Raw genomic sequence first — 24,075 nt, forward strand, 5'->3', positions numbered from 1 at the left:
AGAACACTAGGCTGGATTTAGGAACATGGGCTTATGTCCCAGCTTTGCTACTGTCAAGCGACGTGATCTTGGAGAAGGCAGAGAATCTTTCCGAGATTTTTTTTTCTCCAAACTAAATTGTTTGTAAAAAGATTATAACAATTTCAGAAAGATGTTTCATTGTAATGCTTTATAAACTATACAGCTCTATGAAAATGAAGGTTTTAGAATAACGCTCAGAATGAAGACTTTAGCCCAATTTGCTGTATTTTCACTTGTTTCACTTTTTAAAACAGAAATTGTTATCATAAACTCTTCTCTGAAAAGCTCCTGCTTTTGTCCCCATAAAAGAAAAGGAAGCAGAGGCTGGGGCAAATTTGTGAAAAACCAAAGCCCTGGTCATGTTTAAGTAGGAATCTGGAATGCATCCCTTCATTTTTCTTTTTTTTTTTTGGACATTTTCCCCTTCTCCCTGTCCTGGAAGCCAGCTTTTCTCCTATTACAAATCTGAAGCTCCCAGCCCCAGGCTTGTCCATGCAGGTGGAATTCTCCACTGGAAACTGCCTCACTTACTCCTGGTTGTCTCCACAGCCCAAGCTGTGAACTCACAAGCAATTCCTTCTCGAGGCTCTAACCCAGCCCCTGCCACAACAGATGCTGTTTATAAAGAGTTGAAGCAACTGCTGTAAATATTGGTGAAGTAATTGACTAGTATCATTAGCACAGTTCTGTACACATAGCTGGGTGTGGAAGGTTCTACAGGAAGGTTCTGCAAGCGGTTCTGTTGACTCTTCCCAACCACACCATTTCTAGCAAATTCTGACCACTCCAGGTGTCTCAAGACTCTTGCCTTTATAGAGTCTATCATGCCCATGTTAGCCCCACATCGCCAGGAGTGCACAAGGTTTTCCATGGGCACATTTATGTTGCATAAGTAATGGTTGAAGATACTCCAGAAAGCAAAATATTGCCATTGCTTTATGCCTGTCTATAGTGCTCCTTAGAGAATGCTGAACAGGCAGCATTAACATACTTTAGTCTAAAATCCTTGAAAAGGGAAGCTAATGAAACTGATTTAAGAGATATTCTGCATTGGTCAGCATTGAGTGTCTGAGTGGGCTGGGTGCTTCATCAGTGGTCCCTCATGAAGCTCAGTCCAGTCAACTGTACTAGTCCGCTGAGCCTCTTTGTTCAGGATGACATTTTAGCAAAATGCACAAAGGATGGGCCAGCGCCAAGGTGAAGAGGAAGAGATGGAGTGGGTGGGCTGCTTACATGCTTACAAGCTCTGGCAGAGACAATGAGCTGAAGATGTGACTGGATAGCAGGGGGCACATTGGAAAAGAGGCCCACAATCAAAGCAACGAGAACGTCAGAACGGGGCTCCTCCGTTGGGGGACTTCTGATCTAAGTCTTAGGAAATTTTTTAATAGAGTAAATTCAAGCATAAATAAATAAGCCCTATGAGACAAAAACAATCATTCATTTATTGTATTAGTTTGCTATTGCTGCTGTAACAAATTACTACAAATTTAGTGGCTTAAAACAACACACATCTATTCTATTACAGTTCTGGAAGTAAGAAGTATGAAATTGTTTCACAGGGCTAAAGTCAATGCGTCAACAGGGCTGATTCTTTCCAGAGGCTCTGAGGGGAAAATCCATTTCTTTGCCTTTCAGCCTCTAGTGGTTGCCTGTATCCCTTGGCATGTGGCCCCTTCCCCCATCTTGAAAGTTCATTACGCCAATCAGTCGCTGCTTCTGTTATGGCACTGCCTTCTCCTCTGACTCTCTTCTCCTGTGTCTCTCTTATAAAGACCCTTGTGGTCACATCAGGCCCACCTGGATAATTCAGGAGAGCCTCTCTGTCTCATCTTTAAATTAATCACAGTTTGAGAGTCAGAAAAAAAAAAAAGTGTTTGTCCTGTTCTTTCTCTCAATGATCAACACTTCTGTGACCTAGATTTGTGGAAATTTTTCCCCACACACCACATGAGCAATTCTCCAGTAGACACTGGCTGACTGTCCTCCTATTCAATTCATTTCTGACATTGTCTACTGGAAGTAGCCTAAGGGACCATATGTTGAGGGTTCAGTCCCTAAGACTGCCACCCACCCCAGATGCCAGTCTCAAGTCTGGGCTTCCAGAATTTCTGACTGATTGGCTATGAAGTGGGGTTCCCATGACTCCCTCCTCAGATTAGATTAATTCGCTGGAGTTGCTCATAGAACTCAGGGAATCATGTTAGTTATGTTGATCATTTTCTAATAAAGCATATTCCAAAGGATACAGTTGAACAGCCAGATGGAAGAGATGCACAAGGCAAGGCATATGGGAAGGGTCATGGAGCTCCCATGCCTTCTCCTGGCACACTGTGCTCTAGGGACCTCCACGTGTTCAGCTATCCAGAAGCTTCCTGAACTTAGCCCTTTGAGGTATTTATGGAAGCTTTGTTATGTAGGCATAATTGATTAAATTATTGACCACTGGTGAGCGATTCATCTTTCAGTCCCTCTCCCCTCCCTGGAGGTTGGAGGGTGGGATGCTGAAGGTTCCATCCAACTTTCTGTATTAGTCTATTTTCATACTGCGATAAAGAACATCCCTGAGACTGACTGGATAATTTATAAAGGAAAGAGGTTTAATTGACTCACAGTTTTGCATGGCTGGGGAGGCCTCAGGAAACTTACAATCATGTCAGAGGGTGAAGGGGAAGCAAGCACCTTCTTCATAAGGCACCAGGAGAGAGAGAATGAGGGAGGAACTTCCAAACACCTATGAAACCATCAGACCTGGTGAGAACTCACTATTACGAGAACAGCATGGGGAAACTGCCCCCTTAATCCAATCACCTACCTCCCTCTTTCCCTCTACATATGGGGATTATAATTCAAGATGAAATTTGGGTGGGGATACAGACCCAAACCATATCACCCTCTAAACATGGGGTTGGTTTCCTTGGCAACCACCCCCATCAGGAGGCTATTCAGAAGCCCCCAACAATCATCAGTCAACTCATTATCATACAAAAAGATCCGTATCACTTGGGAGATTCCAAGGATTTTAGTTGTTGTATGCCAGGAAACTGGGAGGAAGACCAACTATGTTTCACAATATCATGCACAGCTACGAAGTCCCTTTTGTCATAAAAGGTAGCATTCATAGGTTGTGGGCATATCTGGGGTGCCATTATTCAGTCTACCCCAATTTAGGCTTAACAGCTAGGACCTAAGAAATGGTCATTTATATAGAGGATAAAATGGAAATAAATTATTTTCAAAATTAAACACTTAATGAAAAGTTCACAGCTGCCTGGAAACTGTTTTGAGAGCAAACATTCATTTAAAAAAAGTTTGCCTTTTATTTTAGATTCAGAGGGTGCATGCACAGGTTTGTTACATGCATATTACTGCACGATGCTGAGGTTTGGGGTACAAATGATGGCACGACCCAGCTAATGAGAATATTAGCCAGTAAGCAGTTCTCAGCCCACGCCTCCCTCCGTTCCTCTCCCTTGCTCTCCCTTCTAGTAGTCCCCAGTGGCTACTGCTCCCATCTTTATGTCCATGTGTACTCAATGCTTAGCTCCCACTTATAAGTGAGAACATGCGATATTAAGTTTTCTGTTTCTGTGTTAATTCACTTAGGATAATGGCCTCCAGCTGCACCCACATTGCTGCAAAGAACATGATTTGGGTTTTTTATGGCTATGTAGTATTCCATGGTGTATCTGTACCACATTTTCTTTTTCCAATCCACCATTGATGGGCACCTAAGTTGATTCCATGTCTTTGCTATTCTGAACAGTGCTTTGATGAACATGTAAGTGCATGTGTCATTTTGGCAGAATGATTTATTTGCCTTTGGGGATATATCCAGTAATGGGATTGCTGGGTCAAATTGTAGTTCTGTTTTCAGTTCTTTGAGAAATCTCCAAACCGCTCCCCACAGTGGCTGAGCTAATTTACATTCCCACCAACAGAGTATAAGTGTTCTCTTTTCTCCACAGCCTCACCAACATCTGTTATTTTTTGACTTTTTAATAATAGCCATTCTGATTGGTGCAAGATGGTATCTCATTGTGGTTTTTATTTGCATTCCTCTGATAATTAGTGATGTGGAGCATTTTTCCATATGGCAAACACTCATTGACCAATGACTTGGGCAGGACATCGGTTCCCCCACAGGTACTCAGCAATGAAGGAGGCCTCGTTCCTGCACAGGAAGAGCTGAATCTTGTGGGGTGGAGTCTCACAGATGTTCAAACAGTGACAACAGAGGTTCATCTTGTTTTGTTTTGTTTTTTCCTCAGCAAACGCTTGCTGAGAGCCTACCCTTGCCAGGCCCTATTATCAAGCTGGGGATTTAGAGACATGAGACTTGTGCTCGTGGTTTATTTCAGGGGATTAGTAGAAAATGAGCCAAAATCCAGGCAGCACATGAGCATGTGAAGGACACATTTACAGTGTTTACGAGTTAGGAGAAGAGAGGCGAATCACTGCCCTTTCAAGATTACTGGGAACCCAGATAAATGCCTTTTATCTTGCTCCAAGAATGAATAAAGAGAATGTGCTTGCTATCTGCCTCTAATAACACAGAGGGAACAGGCAGAGAAAATGAGAGGGAAGAATGAAGGGTAGAAACAAACTACTAAGAAAACCACAGGAAAAGGTGAGGTGCCTCTGGATTTCAAAGCCAAAAGTAAAGGCTTTTGACAGAGTCCAAGGGAGAAAACAATGTTTGTTCATTCATTCATACATGCAATAAGTATTTATTGAGCATCTACCAATTGCCAGACACTGTTCTAGGGATATAGCAGTATTTAAAACAGACAAAGTAACCCCTATCTTCATGAAGCTTACTGATATGGTTTGTCTGTGTCCTCATCCAAATCTCAACCTGAATTGTAGTTCCCATTATCTCCATATATTGTGGGAGGGACCCGGTGGGAGGTGGTTGAATCATGAATCATGAGGGCAATTCCCCTCAGGCTGTTGTGATAGGGAGTAAGTTCTTACAAGATCTGATGGTTTTATAATGGGCTTTTCCCCTTTTGCTCAGCACTTCTCTTTCCTGCTGCCCTGTGAAGAAGAATGTGTTCGCTTCCCCTTTCGCCATGATTGTGTACGTTTCCTGAGGCCTCCCCAGCCAAGCTGAACTGTGAGTCAATTAAACCTTTTTCCTCTGTAAATTAGCCAGTCTCAGATATGTCCTTATAGCAGCATGAGAATGGACTAATACACTTACATTCTATGTAACAAATAAGTAAAATATGTCGTATACGTAAAAAAAAATATCATCTGGTGCTTAACAAATAAGTAAAATATGTCGTATAGGTAAAAAAATACATCATATGGAGACAAATTAAGCAAGGAAGGGCGACAGAGTGTGATGGAAAGGATTATTCCTCTCCTAGGTGAAGAAAGTATGGCGTGTCTATCATGTGTGCTAAATGCTATAAGGCAGAGATGAATTCATTTGTTCATTAAATATTTATTGAATGTTGTCTTTGTGACAGTCAGCGTGCTAAACCCTAGGAAAACAAGGTGTCTGCCATAAAGGAACTTCCAGACTAGTGTGAAAGTCAGTCATTTAATAATGCACCGTTCAAATGCACAATTACAAACTAAAGTAAAAGCTATGAATAGGGCCGGGTGTGGTAGTTCACACCTAAAATCTCAGGACTTTGGGAGGCCAAAGAGGAAAGATCCCTTGAGACTAGGAGTTCCAGGCTGTACTGTGCAATGATCATACTTGTGAATAGCCATTGCTCTCCACCCTGTGCAACAAAGTGAGACCCTTATCTCTACAAAAAATATAAAAATTACCCAGGCATGATGGCAACAGTCCTTGCTACTCAGAGGCTGAGGCTGGAGGCTAGCTTGAGCCGGGGAGTTCAAGGTTGTAGTGATCTATGATCATGCCATTGTACTCCAGCCTGGGCAACAGAGTGAGACTTTTTCTTTGAAAAAAGAAAAAAAAAGCTATGAATAGAATGGTTAAAAGAAAAGAAAAAATTAAATTTAACAGAGTTTAATTGAGCAAAAATCAAGTTATGAATCAGGCAACCCTAAGAACCAGAATAGGTTCAGAGCAACTCTGGGGCTGCCATGTGGTTGCATAATACTTATGGACAGAAACAGGAAAGTGACGTACAGAAAACATAAGTGAAGTACATAAACAGCGGGATTGGTTACAGCTCATCATTTGCCTTATTTTAACAGTCTGAACAGTTGGCTGCCTATAATGGGCTGAAACTCCATGAGTGATACAAGAGTAGGTTACAGTTCACTATGTACGAAGAAACTTTTAGGGTGAAACTAAAATATGTAAGGAGGCAGCTTTAAGTTAAACTTAACAGATTATAATATGTACATGTACTTAAGTTGGGGGATCACAGCAGGCATCTCCAAGGGTGTGATATCTGACCTGAGATCCAAAGAATGTATAAGAATGAAAGACATAAACACTTGTTATAAACTACTGTAACTAAAACAGTGTGGTATTGCAACAAGGTTGGGCAACTAGATAACGTAAGAGAAATGGGAGGCCAGAGCTAGACTCACGCACCTATGAAAACTGATATAGGACAGGGGTAGCAGGTCAGTTGCAGGTCAGTGGCCAGGTGTGAGCAATTCAATAAATGTTACTGAAAAAAACACATTAGCCACATAGAAAAATGAAATTGTATCCCTGCCTCACATCCTACACAGAAATCAATTCCAAGTGGTTGAAAAACTTAAATGTGAAAGGAAAATCTTTAAATCTTGTTGGGAAAATATAGAATATCTTTAAGGGCTTGGGTAGAAATAGACCTAAGTCACAAAAATCACTAACCATAAAGGCAAAAAAATTGAAGATTGGTATATTTGGTTACACTGCAATTCAAATTTCTATTCATCAGACTACACCACAAAAAAGTGGGACAGAAAAGAAAGAAAGAAAAAAGAAAAAATAGGTTACAAATTACGAGAAAACATTTGTAACTCGTAACTGGCAAAGAAGGGATATCTAAAATATATATAAAACTCCTAAAAAATCAGTAAGAAAAAGACAACAGAAAAATGAGCAAAAATCATGAGCAGGCTTTTTTTTTTTCTGAAAAGGAAACTCCATGGGAAATAAATATATGAAAGGTGTTCAACCTTATTAGCAGTTATTAGGTAATGCAAATTGGATTCCTGATACATCATTTTACACTTATCGCATTGTGAAAAATTAAAATATCTGACAATAATATCCAAGCACCTGCAGGTAAATCAAAAGTAAAGGCATTTGATTAAATCAAAGAGAGAAAATTAAGTTTGTTTATTCATTCACACAGCAAGAATTTTTGAGCCTGTGGTGGTGTGTATTTTGGGGATAAGGGTTGGTAAAGTGTTATGGGTTATTGTTTTCACCCTGATTCTTATGTTGAAGCCCTAACCCCCAGTACCTAAAGATGTGACCTTATTTGAAGGTGGAGCCTTTACATACGTAATCAAGTTAAAACAAAGTCATTAGGATGGACCCTAATTGAATATGACCGGTGTCTTCATAAAAGGGGAAATTTGGACGCAGGGACACACAGAGGGATGAAAATGTGGAGACATAGGAAGAAGATGCCTCTTCTCCTAGCCCCTCTCCTACAAACCTAGGAGAGGCATGGAACAGATCCTTCCCTCACAGCCCTCAGAAGGAACCCACTCTGCCCACACCTTGATTTTGGGCTCCCAGCCCCCAGACCTGTGAGACAATAAATTTTTGTTGTTTAAGCCGCTCAGTCTGTGGCACTTTGTTACAGCAGCCCTAGCAGAGTCAAACAGGTGGGGATCTGCTTCTGGGCTGCTCCGTTTCACACAGGTCCTGAGGCAAGAATTTGCCTTTGCCTGTAATCAAGGGTGAGCGGGGCAGCCAAGGTTCCGAAATGCACCGTGAAGACCCTCTAACTGTGCCTACTATTCTGCTCCCCTCAGATCGGCGCGGGGCTCTTGTCCTTCCTCTCTCCAACCAGCGACTGAATGGACGCAGGAGCGCTCTGAGTAAATGTCTTCAACTCGGCGACGCCCCTGCTTCGGCCCCACCCCGCAAACACCCGCCCCGGACCTGGCCCAGAGTAGGCGCCCATGAGGCATCTTGAATGAATATACTCACGCGCTCTTTGCAGCTGCCTGAATTCTTCCTTCACCAGCGTCCCCCTCCGCCCGGTCACCCAGACGGCCTTCTTCCAGCCTTGCCGAGTTTAAGTAAGCTGAGGGGCGCTCGGTGTGGCAGCTCTGCGTGGGCAGGGAAGGGGCCAGGATGCAGAGGGGCAGTGCAGGAACGAGGACGCCCCGGCTCAGTGCCCCGCCAGCCTCAGGATCGAGCGCTGCCCTGGGGGCAGGGCTGACCCAGAGCCAGCGGCTCGCGAGTGAGAGCCCCCCGACCACCGCCCTTCTCGGGGAGCGGGCCAGCTGCCGAGGTCCCAACCTGCGGGGTCCGCCCGCGCCTCTGTCCTCCTCGTCGCGCGTGTCCGGGTCTCGGCCGGTTCCCCGTCGGCCAGGTGGAGCTGCAGGGCAACGCCACGAGTCTGCGGGCCCGCGTGGGGAGCCGCGCACCGGCCCCAGGCCAACCCCAGTTCGACGACATGTTGGGCGTCTCACTCCGGGTGGGTTCCGCGGTGGGGTGTATTTATGGAGTATTAAAGAAATATCTCTGTCAGGTCGGCCGGAAGGAAGGAGGCCGGAGGCGCGGAGGCCGGCTAGAGCCGGGAGCGTCCGACCCGGAGGCTGGGAGCCGGAGCGGGAGGCTGGGGAGAGGTCGTGGGCGGGACCGCGAAGGGCGGGGAGCGGGGCGGGCCGGCTCGGATTCCGGAAGGCGTGGTGAGGGCTGAGACTCCAGTGGCCCGGCGAGAGGAGAGGCAACTCTCCCTGTCGGGCTTGCGTTGGAAGAGGAGCAGGCCGGCCTTGTGGGGTAGGGACAGATGTGGGGAGGCTGGCCGAGTCTCTGGCAGTTGAGTGCCCAGGCCCCCTTCGCCCTGTCCAGGAGACTGTTGGGGAGTTCCCAGGCCCTAAGTCACGGGGCACCTCTTAGAGCTACTCACCCTAGTTCTGTCTTTAGGGACTGGGCCCCTCATTCCGGATTGTGTTAGGGGTAATGTCCTCCCCCTTCACCTCAAGGAAGGGACTTCCAGTGTATGAACCTTTGGCTGTAGCCAGGAGGGGCCTAGTGACCTGAGCACCCCAGGCCATGTGTGTGGCCTGGTCCAGGGGCCTGAAACATCCTTCCTGTGTGACCTGCAGCTGACCCCTCCCTACCCTCTGGTCCACCACAGGCTGTCCCAGCCGCCTTCTGTGTTGCTACAGTTCTCTTTGCCTATTTCCTTCAGGCAGAGCTCAGCTTCTGTGCCTTTGGTGTGGGGAGGGTGTGCTGCGCCTGAGAGCTGCCCTGTCCAGGGCAGGCAAGACCTGAGGTGCTCTGCTCACATTGTGTCTGCCAGGACCCGTCCCTGCTCCTGACCATCACCGTCATTGGGGTCACTGTGCTCGTGTTGGTCCTGAAGAGCATGAACTCCAGGAGGAGAAAGCCAATCACCTTACAGGACCCTGAAGCCAAGTACCCGCTGCCCTTGATTGAGAAAGAGGTAATGGGTCAGCCCTGTGGGTGGAAGGCAGTAAGTGGATGATGGCTGGGATGGCAGGGCATCCAGACAGTCATCTTGTGGCCTCCAGTTCACTCCCTGCCGCCCTGTGTGTGTGTGTGTGCTGGAATAGCGCCAAACGGACCTCCTTTCTCAGGCATCTCAGCTGCCCAGCAAGGCTTCTGGAAAGCTGACAGAACCTGCCTATGTTTTGTTTTATTAGAAAATCAGCCACAACACCCGGAGGTTCCGCTTTGGACTGCCCTCGCCGGACCATGTCTTAGGGCTTCCCGTAGGTGAGCCGGGCTTGGGTCATCACCAGGACTGGGGCCTCTGGGGGCTAGGCCCTCCTCTCCTAACAGAAACACAGGTTTCCCACGTCCTGAGGTGTCGAAGATGCCTTCTTGCTCCTCCTGAGCCTGTGAGCTCAGGGAGATAGGGGGATGGATGTGGGAAAGAAAATTTCTTTTCTTCATTATTCCAACTGGGCTGACACAAGAGTGGTACCTCAGTGAGCATTGAAAAGAACTGAACTTAGAGCCAAAAGGCCTAAAATCTCATGGAAGGCTCCTTGCTGGGGAACTTTAGGGAAGTCCTTCAATCTCTCTGAGCCTCAGTCTATGAAATGGGATTTCCCAGGCCTGCCTGTCTACCTCACTTGAGTTGTTGTGAAAGTAGAGTGACTGATGGATATGAAAATACAGAAACTGCAAAGTATTGTGCACCTGGGAGGGATGGGAGGAACCAATGGTCAGGGGAAAGGCCCAGAATGTGCAGGTAGGCAGGAATGAGTCAGGTGTGCCCTGCCCCCAAGGTCACTTAGATTCTCTGCAGGTGCCTCAGACGCACATAAGGAGGGACCAGCCCTAGGAGTTGCGGATTCCAGCCCTAGGAGTCCTAGAGTTGAGTTATCCCATTTCTAATCTGTAACACCACTAGATAGCTGAGTCAGTCTTAGTGCAGTAGAAAACTGCTAGAATCAGGGATTCAGAGCAGCTTTGTATAATCTGCTAGTGCTGCTTGCATGCCTGGTGGATCCTACCCCATGGCCTATTTGTCTTATGTGCACAGAACAAAACCTTGACCTCAGCTCTGTGAGGTGGTGAGATTACACTCTAGCCAGCTGGCTGGGCCCCTGAGCCTCCTTACTGTTCCCTCACTCCGTCTCTATGCACGAGAGCTCAGTGTTGTGCGTGCGGTCTCCCAGCTCCCTGCTCGGCCTGTCAGGCCGGTCCTGTTGGCAGGAAGCCTAAAAGAATGAAAAACTTTGAGATAGAGAATTGCTTAGAAACTGCCTTGACCCACTATCTCCTCAGCCTTGGCCTAGGCCGTGCAAAGTTAATCTAGAGGCTTCTGGGAGAGTCTAATATGAGGCCTCAGAGTTCGCTGTTTCGTCCCAGCTCAGTGGAAGTGAAGCCAGTTAGAGATGGGGCCTGAAGGACCAGCCAGGGAGCCCCATTTACCCTGGGGACACCCTCAGGCCAGGCCTAGGTGGCTGCATATGAAAGAGCCTTTCCAGGTTTCCAGTTTCAGGTTCTCAGAAGGAAGCTAGGTGTTTCAGGCACTTATTCCTGGGTATCCCTGGTGCCCAGAGGGACCATGACCAGAGTCATTGAGCCTGTTGAGCCCAGAGTGTTGGCTCCTCAAAAGACTTGGCTCATCCCCTTGAATCAGCTTCAGGGACCAGCCCCTCTAGTGCCTACTCTGCCAGCTTTTTTCTCCTCCTGCCTCCTCCTCCTCTCTGCACCTTAGGTCTTGGTTTCTATCCGTATCTCTGTTCCATCTTCCTTGTCTCTTGACTAACTTCCTGTATGTTGTCCACTCAGTTTCTGAGCGAGTAGAAACTGAGGGAGTAGAAACTGACTACATACAGGAAGTTAGTCAAGGGTTAGGATTAGGGTTACAAAACTTTCTCTTGCCTCTAGCTCTTAGTATCTCTTCATTGCACTCCTGTCCCTGCCACTAATTGCCTTAGTAATTTGAGTCTCACGTTTTGGATCCAACAGGTCGTAGCTGCACAGTGTATCATCTGACAGTGGGATGTAGTCATGATCCATAGGTCTCTGGCCACACCTGGTTTATTGAATTCTACCCAGGAAGGGCAGAGTTACATGGTTTAAAACTTCACTGCTACTCCTCACAAGGCCATAGGCCAGGAAGACATGATATTGTTGCTTCATTTGCTCCATGGGTACCTAAATCCTAGGGCCCTGTAGTATCTGTGAGCCCAGGCCTGCTCTATGCCTAGTACCAGGATACAGATAGTTGTAATTTATTCACAGACCCCAGTGATACATCCAGTTTAGGAAGAAATGAGTTCGTGAAGGCCACGTATTTTTCTTGAATAGACAAATACTCCTTTCTGTAATTTTTTTTTTTTTTTTTTTTGAGACAGGGTCTCATTCTGTCGTCCAGGCTGGAATGCAGTGGCAGTCTCAGCTCACTGCAGCCTCAACCTCCTGGGCTCAGGTGATGCTCCCACCTCAGCCTCCCAAGTAGCTGAGACTATGGGTGTGCACCACCACACCTGGCTAATTTTTTGTATTTTTTTGTAGAGATGGGGTTTTGCCATGTTGCCCAGGCTGGTCTCGAACTCCTGAGCTCAAGCAATCCACCTGCCTCTGGGCTGGGATTACAGGCGTGAGCTACCATGTCTGACCCCTTTCTGTAATTTTTAATACTCACTCTCCAACTTTAATGATCTTTTCCTGCTCCAAAAAGCAGTTACACTATGATCACAGGTGAGCAGACATATCATCCCCATTTTACAGATGAAGAGACCAAAACCCAGAGAGGTGAGGTGACTTGCCTAGGGTAGCACAGGGAGGCAGGGCAGGCCTAGGATCCGGGCATCCCATATTTGGGCTCCTTCCCTGCTCTGTTCTTCCCACCCCTCTTAACATTCTGACTCAGTATTTGCTCCCTTCACTGAGGCTCAGTCCTTTATTCCTGGGTCTTATTTAAGCTAAGTATGCTTTGACTCAGTGCTTGATACCTTTTCTACAGGTAACTATGTCCAGCTCTTGGCAAAAATTGATAATGAATTGGTGGTCAGGGCTTACACGCCTGTTTCCAGTGATGATGACAGAGGCTTTGTGGACCTAATTATAAAGGTAAATAGTGCCCACCATATCTGGCTACCTCGTGCTTCCAAGCCTATTGAGGGTGGTGGGGTGGAGGGGCAGTGCTTTTTCTCTGAGGGGACTATATGCCCTAGACAGGGCTTTCCAGCAGTGAAGCTACAGTTAACCTTGTGGCAGCTTCATCTTCAGGGATTGCATACAGCAATTGAGAGAGCAGAACACTTTCTCTGCAAAGCTTCCAGCAGTAAATGCATTTTCTAGTTGTGCGTGGCTGTGGCATTGTGTCTGGGAATGTGAAAGCAGTGCTGCCTTGCTTTTCAGATCTACTTCAAAAATGTACACCCCCAATATCCTGAAGGGGGGAAGATGACTCAGTATTTGGAGAACATGAAAATCGGGGACACCATCTTTTTTCGAGGGCCAAAGGGACGCTTGTTTTACCATGGGCCAGGTACTGGAGGGGTTCATACTGGGCTCCCAGCTGGGAGGAAGATTCCTGCAGTGGTTCCATTGTTCTCGTACACTCCTCAGATTTGAGTCACATGGGGTTGTCCTTAGTCTTCATTCATTCACACACAATGCATAATGATCACACTTGTTATACATTCACACACCCACTTCATGAGGTTGTAAGCTTTTTTAAGGTAGGAGAATGATTTGGTGTTTCCTCGTCGTTGTATCAATATCTCCAGCACAATGCCTGATACATAAATGGTGCTGCTAATACTGAAAAATGGATGGAGGGAGTCCATACTCCTTTGTTTACTCACACAGCCATTATTTACTCACCGGTTCACCTCCGTGAGTGAGAATGCTCTTTGAGTCTCTGTGTTAACTTCAGCTTGCCCCTCTTTCCTCAGAACAAAAGGCCCGGCAATTCCCTGAGCAAGCCCAGGCTCTATTCCCACTTCGTGCACTGGGGCACCAGGGCTAGCTGAGGAGACTGCCCTGGCCTGCTTCTCCAGCTTAAAATGGTGCAGATAGTCTCTTAGCTGGACCTGCCTCCTGGGAGTCCTAAGGAATGTCAGTGATCTTTTGCAGTCTCTTAGGCAAGAACTGCAGAGGTCATAAGCATTCTCTGTGTTTCCAGGGAATCTTGGAATCAGACCAGACCAGACGAGTGAGCCGAAAAACAAACTGGCCGATCACCTGGGAATGATTGCTGGGGGCACAGGTAAGAGGCTGCTAGGGACTCCATCCAGAGAGTGAGCCCTGAGATCATTCTGACTTGGGAGTCATTTGATCCTCGAAGGGACAGCATGAGAGATTTCACCTCCAGCTGTAGAAGGTGGGAAGGATGAACCAGTGACGGATCTTGAAACTGACGCTGTGTGCCCTGCTTCCCCTGACCAATATGGTGGCTGCCCAGGAGCCTCGTGGGGACCTCTCAGGTCAGGCTGGGGGCCAAGTTGGGCAGGCCCACCCATGCTGTCCCAGGAGCTCCTGGATCCAGTTCAAGCCTAACTCTCCCCATCCCTTGAAAATGACTGCCTGAAGGAAGAGAGCAGCCTTTGAAGGAGACATACAACGTGCCAGGCACTGTAATAGGCACTCTTAAAACTATCACATTTACCCATCATTAATTGTTAGATGAATGAGGACACTGAGGAGCTTAGAGTGTTCTTTCCATCTTGCCATATGAAACTGAGAAAGACTTTCTGACTTACTGTTGCATTAGAAAGGAAAACTAAAATGAAGGACTATTTCCCACTTTGAGTTCTGGGGACAGAAGTGAGAAAAGGATAACTGGGGCTGGGGGAAGGTATGAAGCTTGCTGCAGGTCAGGGACTGTGGACTTCAGAGACAGGGAGAAAGCTGGCTGCCCGCTCACTGTGTTCCAGGCATCACACCCATGTTGCAGCTCATTCGCCACATCACCAAGGACCCCAGTGACAGGACTAGGATGTCCCTCATCTTTGCCAACCAGGTCAGTTCCTGATGAGCTTGCAGTGGTAGGATGGAATGTTTGCTGAGCTGGGCTGTTGTTTTCATTTCTCCTCCGTTGACTGAGCTCATGCTGCTTGGGTGCCTGTGTCTGTGGGAGGGCTTAGTGGGATCAACAGGGCTGCTGGCAGCTGGAGAAGCTGAGTCCAGGCCTGCTTTTTGCATGTATTTAACTCTTTTGTGTCTCCTCAGCCAACCCTAAGCACTAAGCATTCCTTTTTTCCTTAATATGTATTGCTGTGTTTTTGCTAAGTGTAAAATCACAAATGTCCTCAGTGGACACTTCAGAAAACACAGAATATAAATATTTACTTATTTTTTAAATTTTTTTTCTATATATGTTATATATTTATAATTTAAATATGCATTTTTTTTCACTTAGCATTACCACAACAGGCATTTTCTTCTTTTTAAGATGCTTTATAAATATTTTCATCATAGTTTTTATCAAGTTGCACTATAATCTGCTAACTTCTACATTCAGGCTGTTTTCAGTTATAAATAATATGGTGATGAATAATTGTGCCTACGCTTGATTACTTTTAGATTATTTTCTAAAACAGAATCCCAGAAGTGGAATGACTGGGATGAGAATCATGAAGAGTTTTAGGACCCAGGTCTTCTGTGCAGTATCTTTGAACCTGTGGCAGGTTATTTTTGGCTTTGGTTCCCTTTCCCCGAAATGAGGCTCCAGACTGTTTTCCTCTCCTTCACATATCCAGTGCTGTTCTATCACAGGACTTTCTGAGCCCATTACCTTTCTTCCAGAAGACCCTGGGCCTGCACTGAGCTTGTTCCAGTTAGGTTTGCTGTGCTAGAGCTCAGTGTAGATGTAGGAAGCAGGGCTGGAGCTCCAAGTGAAGCCGTCCTGGCCAGTGCTTGGCTAAGGTCCTAGTTGGAGGCAGTCACTGCAGCTCCATGGGAACCTACATCCTACCACCAACTTCATCCACAAGACAAAGGGTTTGATCTTCAGGAGCAGCAGCAGAACTCTTGTTTGCCGTGGGAGTTGGCAGTGAGCGCTCCAGCTGGAGTGGCGGCAGCTTTGGCCAAGAGTATGCTGACCAGTGTAGTCAGTCCAGGGAACAACAGGATGGCCCTGGGGGGCTTTTCTAGTGTTGCTTCTTTTCTAGACAGAGGAGGATATCTTGGTCAGAAAAGAGCTTGAAGAAATTGCCAGGACTCACCCAGACCAGTTCGACCTGTGGTACACCCTGGACAGGCCTCCCATTGGTACGATACCCAATGCCCTCACCCACCATGGGTCAGCACCAACCCTTGACCACTTTGAGGACTGGTCTCTGTTTCTTTGTTTTGTTTTAGTTTTATAGGACCAGATGTTGGGGTGAAGCCTTCGGCTCTGGCTCCAGATGGGAAATGTGAGAAATTGAGGGAGAGAGGATTTGGGATGGCCTGCTTTTAAGGGCAATCAAGAGCAGGTGTCTAATACATCAGCAGCACCCCACACACTGCACTGAACATCAAAAGGGACACTGCCCCTGTCCACTGTGAACACCCACTCACTCTACACAGCCATCACATACACATCTAATATGGGCACTGACCCCTTCACCACTCACCCCTCTGCTTACGGCCACCACACCCCTCACCATCCACCTTGCCTGGACATGCTGAGCCCCCAGACAGCTGCTGCAGCCCAGACAGCATCCCAGCAACCAATGTGCACAGAGCACCCCACAGGCACGCCTCTCACACTGCACCCAGCTGTACCTGCTTGTCATTCAGCTCCCTGGTCTTCAGAGGGCGCTACCCGACTGAGCAATTCTGAGCAGTTCCACTAACACCAGGCCACACCCTGCCGGACAACTCCAGCTGGCTGTATTGATTCACACACCTCGGTATACCTCATTGTGTTCTCCTTCCTCGTCAATGCTGACACCTGACAGACAGCAGCAGGGCTTCAGGGTCCCCGCAGTGAGCCTGGGACCTGGGGTGACTGCTGCAGAGGGCTGTTTACTAGTTCTGAGGCTTTTTCCAGGGAGCAGTAGTACAGACTTCCAAGCCTTTGTAGAGCAGCTTGTCACCTCCTCCCTGGCTGAGGGTGGGTGTGCAGGTGGCCTGGGATCAGGAACTCCACCTGGCATCCCACAGCTTTCTCCTGCATTTGCTTCATTTCAGGCTGGAAGTACAGCTCAGGCTTCGTTACTGCCGACATGATCAAGGAGCACCTTCCTCCTCCGGGGAAGTCCACGCTCATCCTGGTGTGTGGCCCGCCACCCTTGATCCAGATGGCGGCTCACCCTAACCTGGAGAAGCTGGGTTATACCCAGGACATGATTTTCACCTACTAACAGCTCCATGTGCTCAGCAAACTTGCATGTCCCTTTTCATCTGTTTCAGAGTAAGTTCAATTTCACCACGTTAAACTGGGATGTTTTCAAAAGTGCCTTGCCATGTACCCTCGCGCACACACTGGTTCTCCTCTCTTTTGGGTGTGGGCCTAACAAGAAGGGCTCAAGGGGCTGGAGACTGGCTGCTGGGGCCTCCTTGCTTGGAGGCTGGAAAGAGCTCCATTTCAGTATCTTTCTCCATGGTTTTGTGAAATAAACTCAAGTTCAAAGCAGATAGCCCATGAAGTGTGGCTCCGTGGGGGACCTGCTAGGCAGTCAGGAGGCCGTGGCCTGGCCTGTGAGTTGGCTTCTGCATGCCCATGGTGGTCAGAACTGGCAAGTGTCGGGGCAGTTCCCAAAAGACTCCAAGTGGGGTCACATCAACTCTCATGAATCTCTCCATGGCACTGGGGGTCATGGTAGGAGTGGTTACACACAGAAACTTCTCAACTTTCAAAGTCAGGTTCCAGAAACTGCCTTAAATCCTTTGTATCATGAAACCCAAACGATAACGAGTGACCACGTGGCCACCTGTGGTTCATGGCCAGGATGACACAGTGCTGCTGTTACCTGTGAGTGGGTAGAGCTGCTTCTGCACTGCTTCATAGAAGTCTCATAACAAACCAGAGATTCTGTAGGGACTTTGTTCTCCAAATTATAGATGAGGAAACTGAGGCCTGGAGACTGTGTTCCCAGGTCATTCAACCAGTAGGTGGCAAAGCTGGCCTTAAACTTGGGTCAGTTTTATTCTAAGTTGTTCTCCTTTTCACAAAAACTGGCATAATGGGGGCAATGTTGGAACTTGGTGTCACTGGATTTGTTACTCAGTGTGCATGTGCATGAGGGGCAGGGGAGGAGAGACAGAGAACAGGGCTCTGGAGAGCTCTCTGAAGTACAGCTGTGTCTTACTCTCAGGTGGCCGAGCACAGAGATGACCTCACAGAGGGTCTGTGGTGGTGGGAGGGAGGGGCGGCCAGCTTCACCCATCCACCTGTTCAGTTTCTCCTTGGGGATCCTTCACTGCTTTCAAGGGAGACCCCACTCTGGCCACCCCATCTCTCCAGGACACACTCCAGGGCCCGGCTCCCAAGGCCTTTCTTGATTTGGCTCCTGCTGACTTTTATCCGATTTTTCTTTCCTTGGGCCTCCAACTCCGACCCCATTCTCTTGCCTAGTGGTTCTCAACTGAGGGTGATTTTGCTGCTCAGGGAACAGATAACAAAGTCCAAAAACATGTTGGTTGTCAACTACAGAAGGGGCGCATCTACCCTCTATTGGCATTTAGAGGGTAGAGACCAAGGATGCTGCTAAACATCTTAAAACCCACAGGAGAGCCTCCATCACAGAGTATTACGCAGCCCAAAGTGACAGCAGCACAGAGGCCAAGAAACCCTGCTCTAGCCTACCAACTTCTGGCAATTCCTGGGTTGTGCTGGGCTGTTTCAAGTCTGTCTACCTGGAATGCCCTTCCCCTCTGGCATACCTGGGAAAATATGATTCATGTTTCCAAATTCAAGTGTCACCTCTTCTGTGGAACCTATTCAGACTCCTTCCCCAAACCCCCATTAAAAACGACAACATGCTCTTTTAGGCTGCAGAAACTAATATTGGAGCATCTGTAACCTTTGGCAGAGTCTTGTTTGAAACTGGTCTGTACTCCACTAGACTGTAAGCATCTTTAGGCAGGGACCTTGGCATTCATGCTTGTATCTCTAGCCCTGGCATGGAAGGTTCTTAACACACACATGTGAAGGAGTGGGTGGATGGGGAACTTAGGAGCATGGATCTCCTTGGCAATTGGAGGACTGTCTGTACAGGAGCCAGCCCAGAGCAGGTGCTCCAAGTTTGTGGTGAGGACAGGTATGGTAAGACGACGAGAAACTTCAAGGTGAGCTGTGCTCTGGCTCAAGGGCAGACATGGCACTGTGGGAGAGCTGACCTGTAACTGGATCATGTGGGAAGGCTTCCTGAGAGATGGTCTCTTTGCCGTGCCTTGAGAGACAGGATTTTGCCTCATGAAGGGGACTAGGAGAAAAATGCATTCCCCAGTGAGGGAAGGGCCTGAGCAGATGGCCTGGAGGGAGGAAAGACTAAAGAGTGGAGAGGAAACAGACATGTTTGGGAAGTTGGTGAGTTGCGGTGGAAACACAGAGCTTGAGGTGCCCTAGGGCCTTCCACTTGGGGGAGCTATTTAATCAGACATTAGGCCTGAGCTGCTCCAAGGGCAAGGCCTGGGAGGAGGCTGTGTGTCAGCTTGGGTGGAGGCAGAAGGCAGGGCGTGCACTTGTTGGGGACGCCTCTGCTCCAAGCTGGGAGGTCACACAGATACCCCTTGCAGATGACAGGAGATAGAGTGAGGCAGGGCTGTGGGAAAGGAACCTCGTTGCTTTACCCACTCACACCCTAAACACCCGCCTTGCCCAGCCACAGTCCCATGAATGGAAAAAGCATGCTCCTGTGAAGCAGCCCCGGAGGGAGCTCCTGGTGATCATTTCACAAAACGCAGTCTCTACGGAACATTCAAAACAGTTTTTTGGAACTTTTTTTCCAGCAGGTTTTATGAACTAACAGCTCTTCCCCTCGGGTGTGAGAGCCTCCAGGCTGTCACCAGGAATAGCACGAGCCATCGAGCCCGTGTGCTGATATCTCACTGCCCTCCCACAAAAGCGGTCTGCAGTCCATGTATAAAAGTACAAAAGGTATGAAGCTTGCGGTGAAAAGCGCAGCATGGTTGAAGACACACATGGACCCTGGGGCCACCCCTGGACGCCTGTCCCACAGCTCTGCTTCGTGCCTGTCGGCACCCTGTCCAAGACACCCTACCAGCCCGGACTGGGCTTGCAGAGGGGGCTGTGTGCCAGCTCCCCACAGAAGCAAAGGCTCCGGGCCCCCACACATGCCTCTCTACACTCTCAGCCACGAAGAAAGTCATCTCCAGTCATCAGAGTCGGGGGCAGGCAGGCGAGAGTCATTCAGCAGCTGGTCCTGGCTCAGCATTGTCTGAAAAGGACACAGCCAAAGGGTCAGTTTCATAGAGTTTTGGTCCAGGCTGCCGCACGGCAGCTGCATGGGAACTAGAAGGCACTGGGTGAGGGCCGCATCTGACGCAGGTGCACTATAAGTTTATAGTGTCCCAAGAAACCCTGAGTATTGGGTCAGAATAAACAACACTATTAAGATAAAAATAAATTGTTCATCTTAGAAATAAATTTTCTATTTTCAGGCCACCAAAGGCCTAGATCATAAGGGCAGGCATAGGCAGATTCCTTTCATGGGTGGGCCAATAAATAAAAACGTTGAGTAAAAGGGATCCTGTTTGGAGTCAGGGGGACTTTCCTGTTTTGTCCTTGGAAACAAGGAGAGTCGTGTGTCCCTGTCCTTGTCCTGTCATCCCAATGGGCCTTGCTAGACAAGCAAAGTACAGTGACAGGGGCCTCAATGGGGACAGACACTACAGCCAATAGGCTCAGTGACGGGATGTCCAAGAACTAAAAGGCCTTGGGAGTTATGGGTCCTCAAAAACAAATCCTATGCTCTGTGGCTGGCTTTTTCTTGTCAGCTCTAGTCTGCCTATAAGCCTGGCAAGGAGGATGTCATTAGCCCTGCTTTACAGATAACTAAGACAAAGCTCAGGAGAGGATGACACCCGAGGTCACAGAGCTAGAGAAGTCAGAGCAGGGACTTGAGCCTCACTCCAAAGCTGCTTTTTGAGGCCAAACTGCTTTCCCATGATATGGTTTGTCCTTTCAGGCATGCCAGGATGTGCTCACAAGCCTTCCACACTGTGTGATGCCACAAAGTCAGAGGCATGATAGGAAATGCATGTGTCTCTGGGCAGAGGATGGAAGTGTCCACTAGGACAGGATGCAGCCTGGGCTCTAGGCTGATGAGACAGGTGATCCAGCTGAGCATCTTGGTTTCCTCATCTCTAAGCCTGGGAAGAGGACCTGAGATCTAGTGTGCTGTAGCTGGCTTTGGCTAACAGCCCATGAGCCTCCCCAGTGCCCTTAGGGGCTCAAGGTCCAGTAACAGGCCAACAGAGAAGGCCCCTGGGCTGCCTTCTGCCTCGTGGCTGGCTCAGGCTCAGGCTGTGACCCCAGCACTGAGCACCATTCTTTGCCGTCCCCCAGGCCTTGTGCACCACCACACCAAACTCACTGGGCCTCCCTGGCACCAGTCTGACTGTGGGGAGAGGATCAGAGTCCTACCGTAAGGCGGTGAATGTCTTGGGAGAGGAGCCCTATCTGCGTCACGGTACCTTCCGAAGGTGCCATCTGTAAAATGGGCAGCAGCCTGGTCAGCACACATGGATGCAGCTCGTGATTCACAGAGATGGCATGCAAGTCCTGACGTGCTCAAGCCTGGCTTCTCCAGGGCATGCTTTCCTGGAGGGATAGGCAAGGAGTGGGCCAGGCCCTGAGGAGTGACAGGTGGGTGGAGCACATGCTGCTCCTGTTTCCTGGGGAAAGCCATCAATGTCCCACACTGCATGCATACCTCTCGTGGGGCCCCACTGGGAACTGGCATTCAGGGTACACAGAGGCAGGACACACACAGGCTTGTCAGAAGCAGCCCTTCTGCATGTGTTCAATGTTCCAGCTATTTCCAGGAGCAGAGAGCAGTAGGAATGAAGGCCTTCAGGATGCTAAATAGACTCACGCTAACCAGGCAACAGGAGCTCAGACACCAATGCCCTGACATAGGTGGGCATCCTTCCTCACTAAAGAGCCTCCCTCCTGCCCCTCCTCAGGTAAGGGTGGTCTCTTCCTCCTTCCTTAAACCTACCTAGACACTGTAGATTTGGAAACATCCTCTGTAAATTTGGAGGGCACCAAGCGTAACCCCTCCCTTGTTTTACAGGTAGGAAAACTGAAGCCCACAAAGGGAACAGGACTTACTTGAGGGTGCAGAGAATCAGTGGCAGAACAGTTCCATGCAGGTTTTGAAAACAGGTACATGCAGAGATCCCTGCACTGTGACATAAGAAACAAGGGACAAAGCCCGCCCTGACTGGCTTTACAACTCCAATGGCCAGGCGTCAGCCTGAATGAGCACTTGTCATCCAGCAGACCTGGGTACCAGGATCTATCAGTAGCATTGCCAGCTGGCAAGCTTGTCCCCACATCTCTCACCTCCCGGGAGGCAGTGGCCTGCAGCAACAGACCATGCCTGAGGCTGCTGGTAGTTTAAGAAGCGAATCTTAGCATAGCCTCCATCTGGGACAGAATCAGAGTGCTACAATGGAATGGGGTCATCAGGCTGTGCCCAGGCCATCAGACAGCGGTGACGTGGTGTTACTCTTCTGCGATGAGGCCCAGGGGATTGTGGGGAGCCAAGTGCTGCCTGGGGGCAAACTTGAGTCTCCTGACCAAGAGTCCAGACTGGCAAGGCATGTCTCTACCTCAATCCCAGCCAGACAAGGCCCATCTGGAGGAGCCATTATCAGTCAGTCAGCCTCTAAATCAAGGGGACAGATCTCTTTCAGTTCTGCCAGCAAACAGACCAGCCCCCACCGTGGTTATGAGCCTGGCTAAGTCAGTAATAGAGAAGCCAGCAAAACACATGAAAGAGAGTCTTTCCAGCAAGGTGCCCTTGTCTCCCCACCATCCCCTTCACTGGGGGGGCTCATGCCACTAAAACCAATCAGCTTTCAGGTCTGCACAACAGATGTGCCCTACAGTCAGGATGTGCATGAGACACGAAGCCCCCTCTGCTTCACAGAGGGAAGCAAATTCGGGAGCAGTGAGACCACGGACCTCCTCTGAAGGCTATGGGAGGGGGTCCCGCCTTGTTCTACCCCCCTGGTGAATCCTGAGTGTGCAGCTGGCCGAGGACCAGGCTCAGTGCCACCGGCTCTTCAGCTCTGCAATCGGTAGGACTCCATTTCCAGCTACCCTCAGCTCTTTTTCCCCAACAAAGTTAAAGATATGTTGCGCTGCTTGCTTTCCACATAAATACTGCTTTTATTACAAGAAAGAAGAGACCACCTCTGAAGTAAGGCACAACACAATTCCATTGTCACTGTGGCAGAAGTCCCTGTTGCTCATCCCTTTGATCTCAGCCAAGACTGTGGCCCACGGGCCTAAGGCACTTGAGCTTTTCCCTCAACTGAAGCATAGGGGGTGCCTGAGAGCTGAGCCTCATGGGAGTGTCCACGGTCTCTGGACCTGCATCGAAGTTCATATGTTTCCACTGGTGCTGAAGATGAACATCAAGAATTACTAGAAATGTAAGTGTCTTTCCTCCTGAGTCCACCTTTGGCAATGGTCCCCAAAGCCTGGCCCCTTAGAGATGCAGCTCCAGATCCTGGCCACCTTCAGGGTTCAAAGAGAGACTGGCCCAGGAGTACACAATTGCTGGAATGTTCTCTGCAAGTCATGCACACGTGCAGGGGTGAGGTGCAGTTATATGGTGACACACATGGTGTTACTGTGAGCTCTCAGGGTGCACAGAGGGCAGGTGACAAGGGCATCAGCTAATCTGTCCCACCTGGTCCAGCCCATCCAGTTCAGGGGCATTAAGGGGGCTGAGGCCCCGGTAGCCACTGTAGACCCTGTGACTGTCACTGACACCATCACTAGGCTCCATTGGGCAAATGTAGTCCGTCGATTCATCGAACTTCTTTTTTCTAATGTTTCCAAAGTGTGAAAATCCTAGTTTCCTTGGCTAAAAAACAGAAAATGCAAGATTATGAGAAGGAAATCAAGGCAGTGTGCAGGTATGACTGACAATATACTTAAAATTTAAGAGCAGGCCCGCAAGGAGAGGAATAATGTAAACTGCTCCTAGAAAGACTGAACAAAACAGAGCTCTTGTAAGCAATTTCTATGCTGCAGAAAGGCCAACAGGTAAATAATCTTGAACAATAAGAGCTGCCCCTCCAATACTATGCCTGAAACTCATGCCTGGCTGCCACACCAGAGTGACTTTCTAATTTCCATAGATGAACTGGGAGTTCCTTTAGAATGTACTTGAGGTCTGCACTTGAGGCGAAGCACAGAGAACTTGCCTCAGCACAGCTGCTGGCACCCCAGCCCTTTCCCATCTCAGCACCTGGCACCATCTAAAGGCACGTAGGATAGCCTCAGGTTGCTCCCTGCCCTAGCGTCACCCAGCACT

At 48.5% G+C, this 24,075-nt stretch overlaps 2 protein-coding genes across 10 annotated transcripts in view; one reads left to right on the top strand and one right to left on the bottom strand.

Moving 5' to 3' along the window:
• Positions 1-8,047: 8,047 nt before the first annotated feature.
• LOC116476559 (NADH-cytochrome b5 reductase 2) lies at positions 8,048-20,145 on the top strand. Of its 5 annotated transcripts, none has more exons than XM_058446411.1 (10): positions 8,455-8,606; positions 9,438-9,581; positions 9,802-9,874; positions 12,585-12,691; positions 12,983-13,112; positions 13,752-13,835; positions 14,503-14,588; positions 15,739-15,838; positions 16,745-16,967; positions 19,508-20,145. In XM_058446411.1, exons 1-9 carry the CDS (start codon positions 8,586-8,588, stop codon positions 16,915-16,917), a joined length of 918 nt encoding a protein of 305 aa, XP_058302394.1. In that variant the 5' UTR covers positions 8,455-8,585; the 3' UTR covers positions 16,918-16,967; positions 19,508-20,145. The 5 variants fall into 5 exon arrangements, with proteins under 5 accessions (XP_058302393.1, XP_058302394.1, XP_058302395.1 ...); XM_058446412.1 differs by having other exon boundaries at positions 19,511-20,145; XM_058446410.1 differs by lacking the exon at positions 19,508-20,145 and having other exon boundaries at positions 8,048-8,606; positions 16,745-17,189.
• PPFIBP2 (PPFIA binding protein 2) overlaps positions 19,865-24,075 on the bottom strand; it is a 143,246-nt gene continuing 139,035 nt past the window's right edge. For 4 of the 5 annotated variants that reach the window (XM_032166694.2, XM_058446408.1, XM_058446409.1 and 1 more), the window contains 3 exons: positions 23,446-23,622; positions 21,165-21,230; positions 19,865-19,956 (listed from right to left, as the gene is read on the bottom strand). In XM_032166694.2, the coding sequence (XP_032022585.1) occupies positions 19,885-19,956; positions 21,165-21,230; positions 23,446-23,622 (315 nt within the window). In that variant the 3' untranslated portion in view covers positions 19,865-19,884. Of the gene's footprint in view, positions 19,957-21,164; positions 21,231-22,895; positions 23,623-24,075 lie in introns of those variants that run through there. The other variant, XM_032166697.1, reaches the window with a different exon arrangement.

Source organism: Hylobates moloch, unplaced genomic scaffold, assembly GCF_009828535.3.
Source record: "Hylobates moloch isolate HMO894 unplaced genomic scaffold, HMol_V3 SCAFFOLD_11, whole genome shotgun sequence".
NCBI lineage: Eukaryota > Metazoa > Chordata > Mammalia > Primates > Hylobatidae > Hylobates > Hylobates moloch.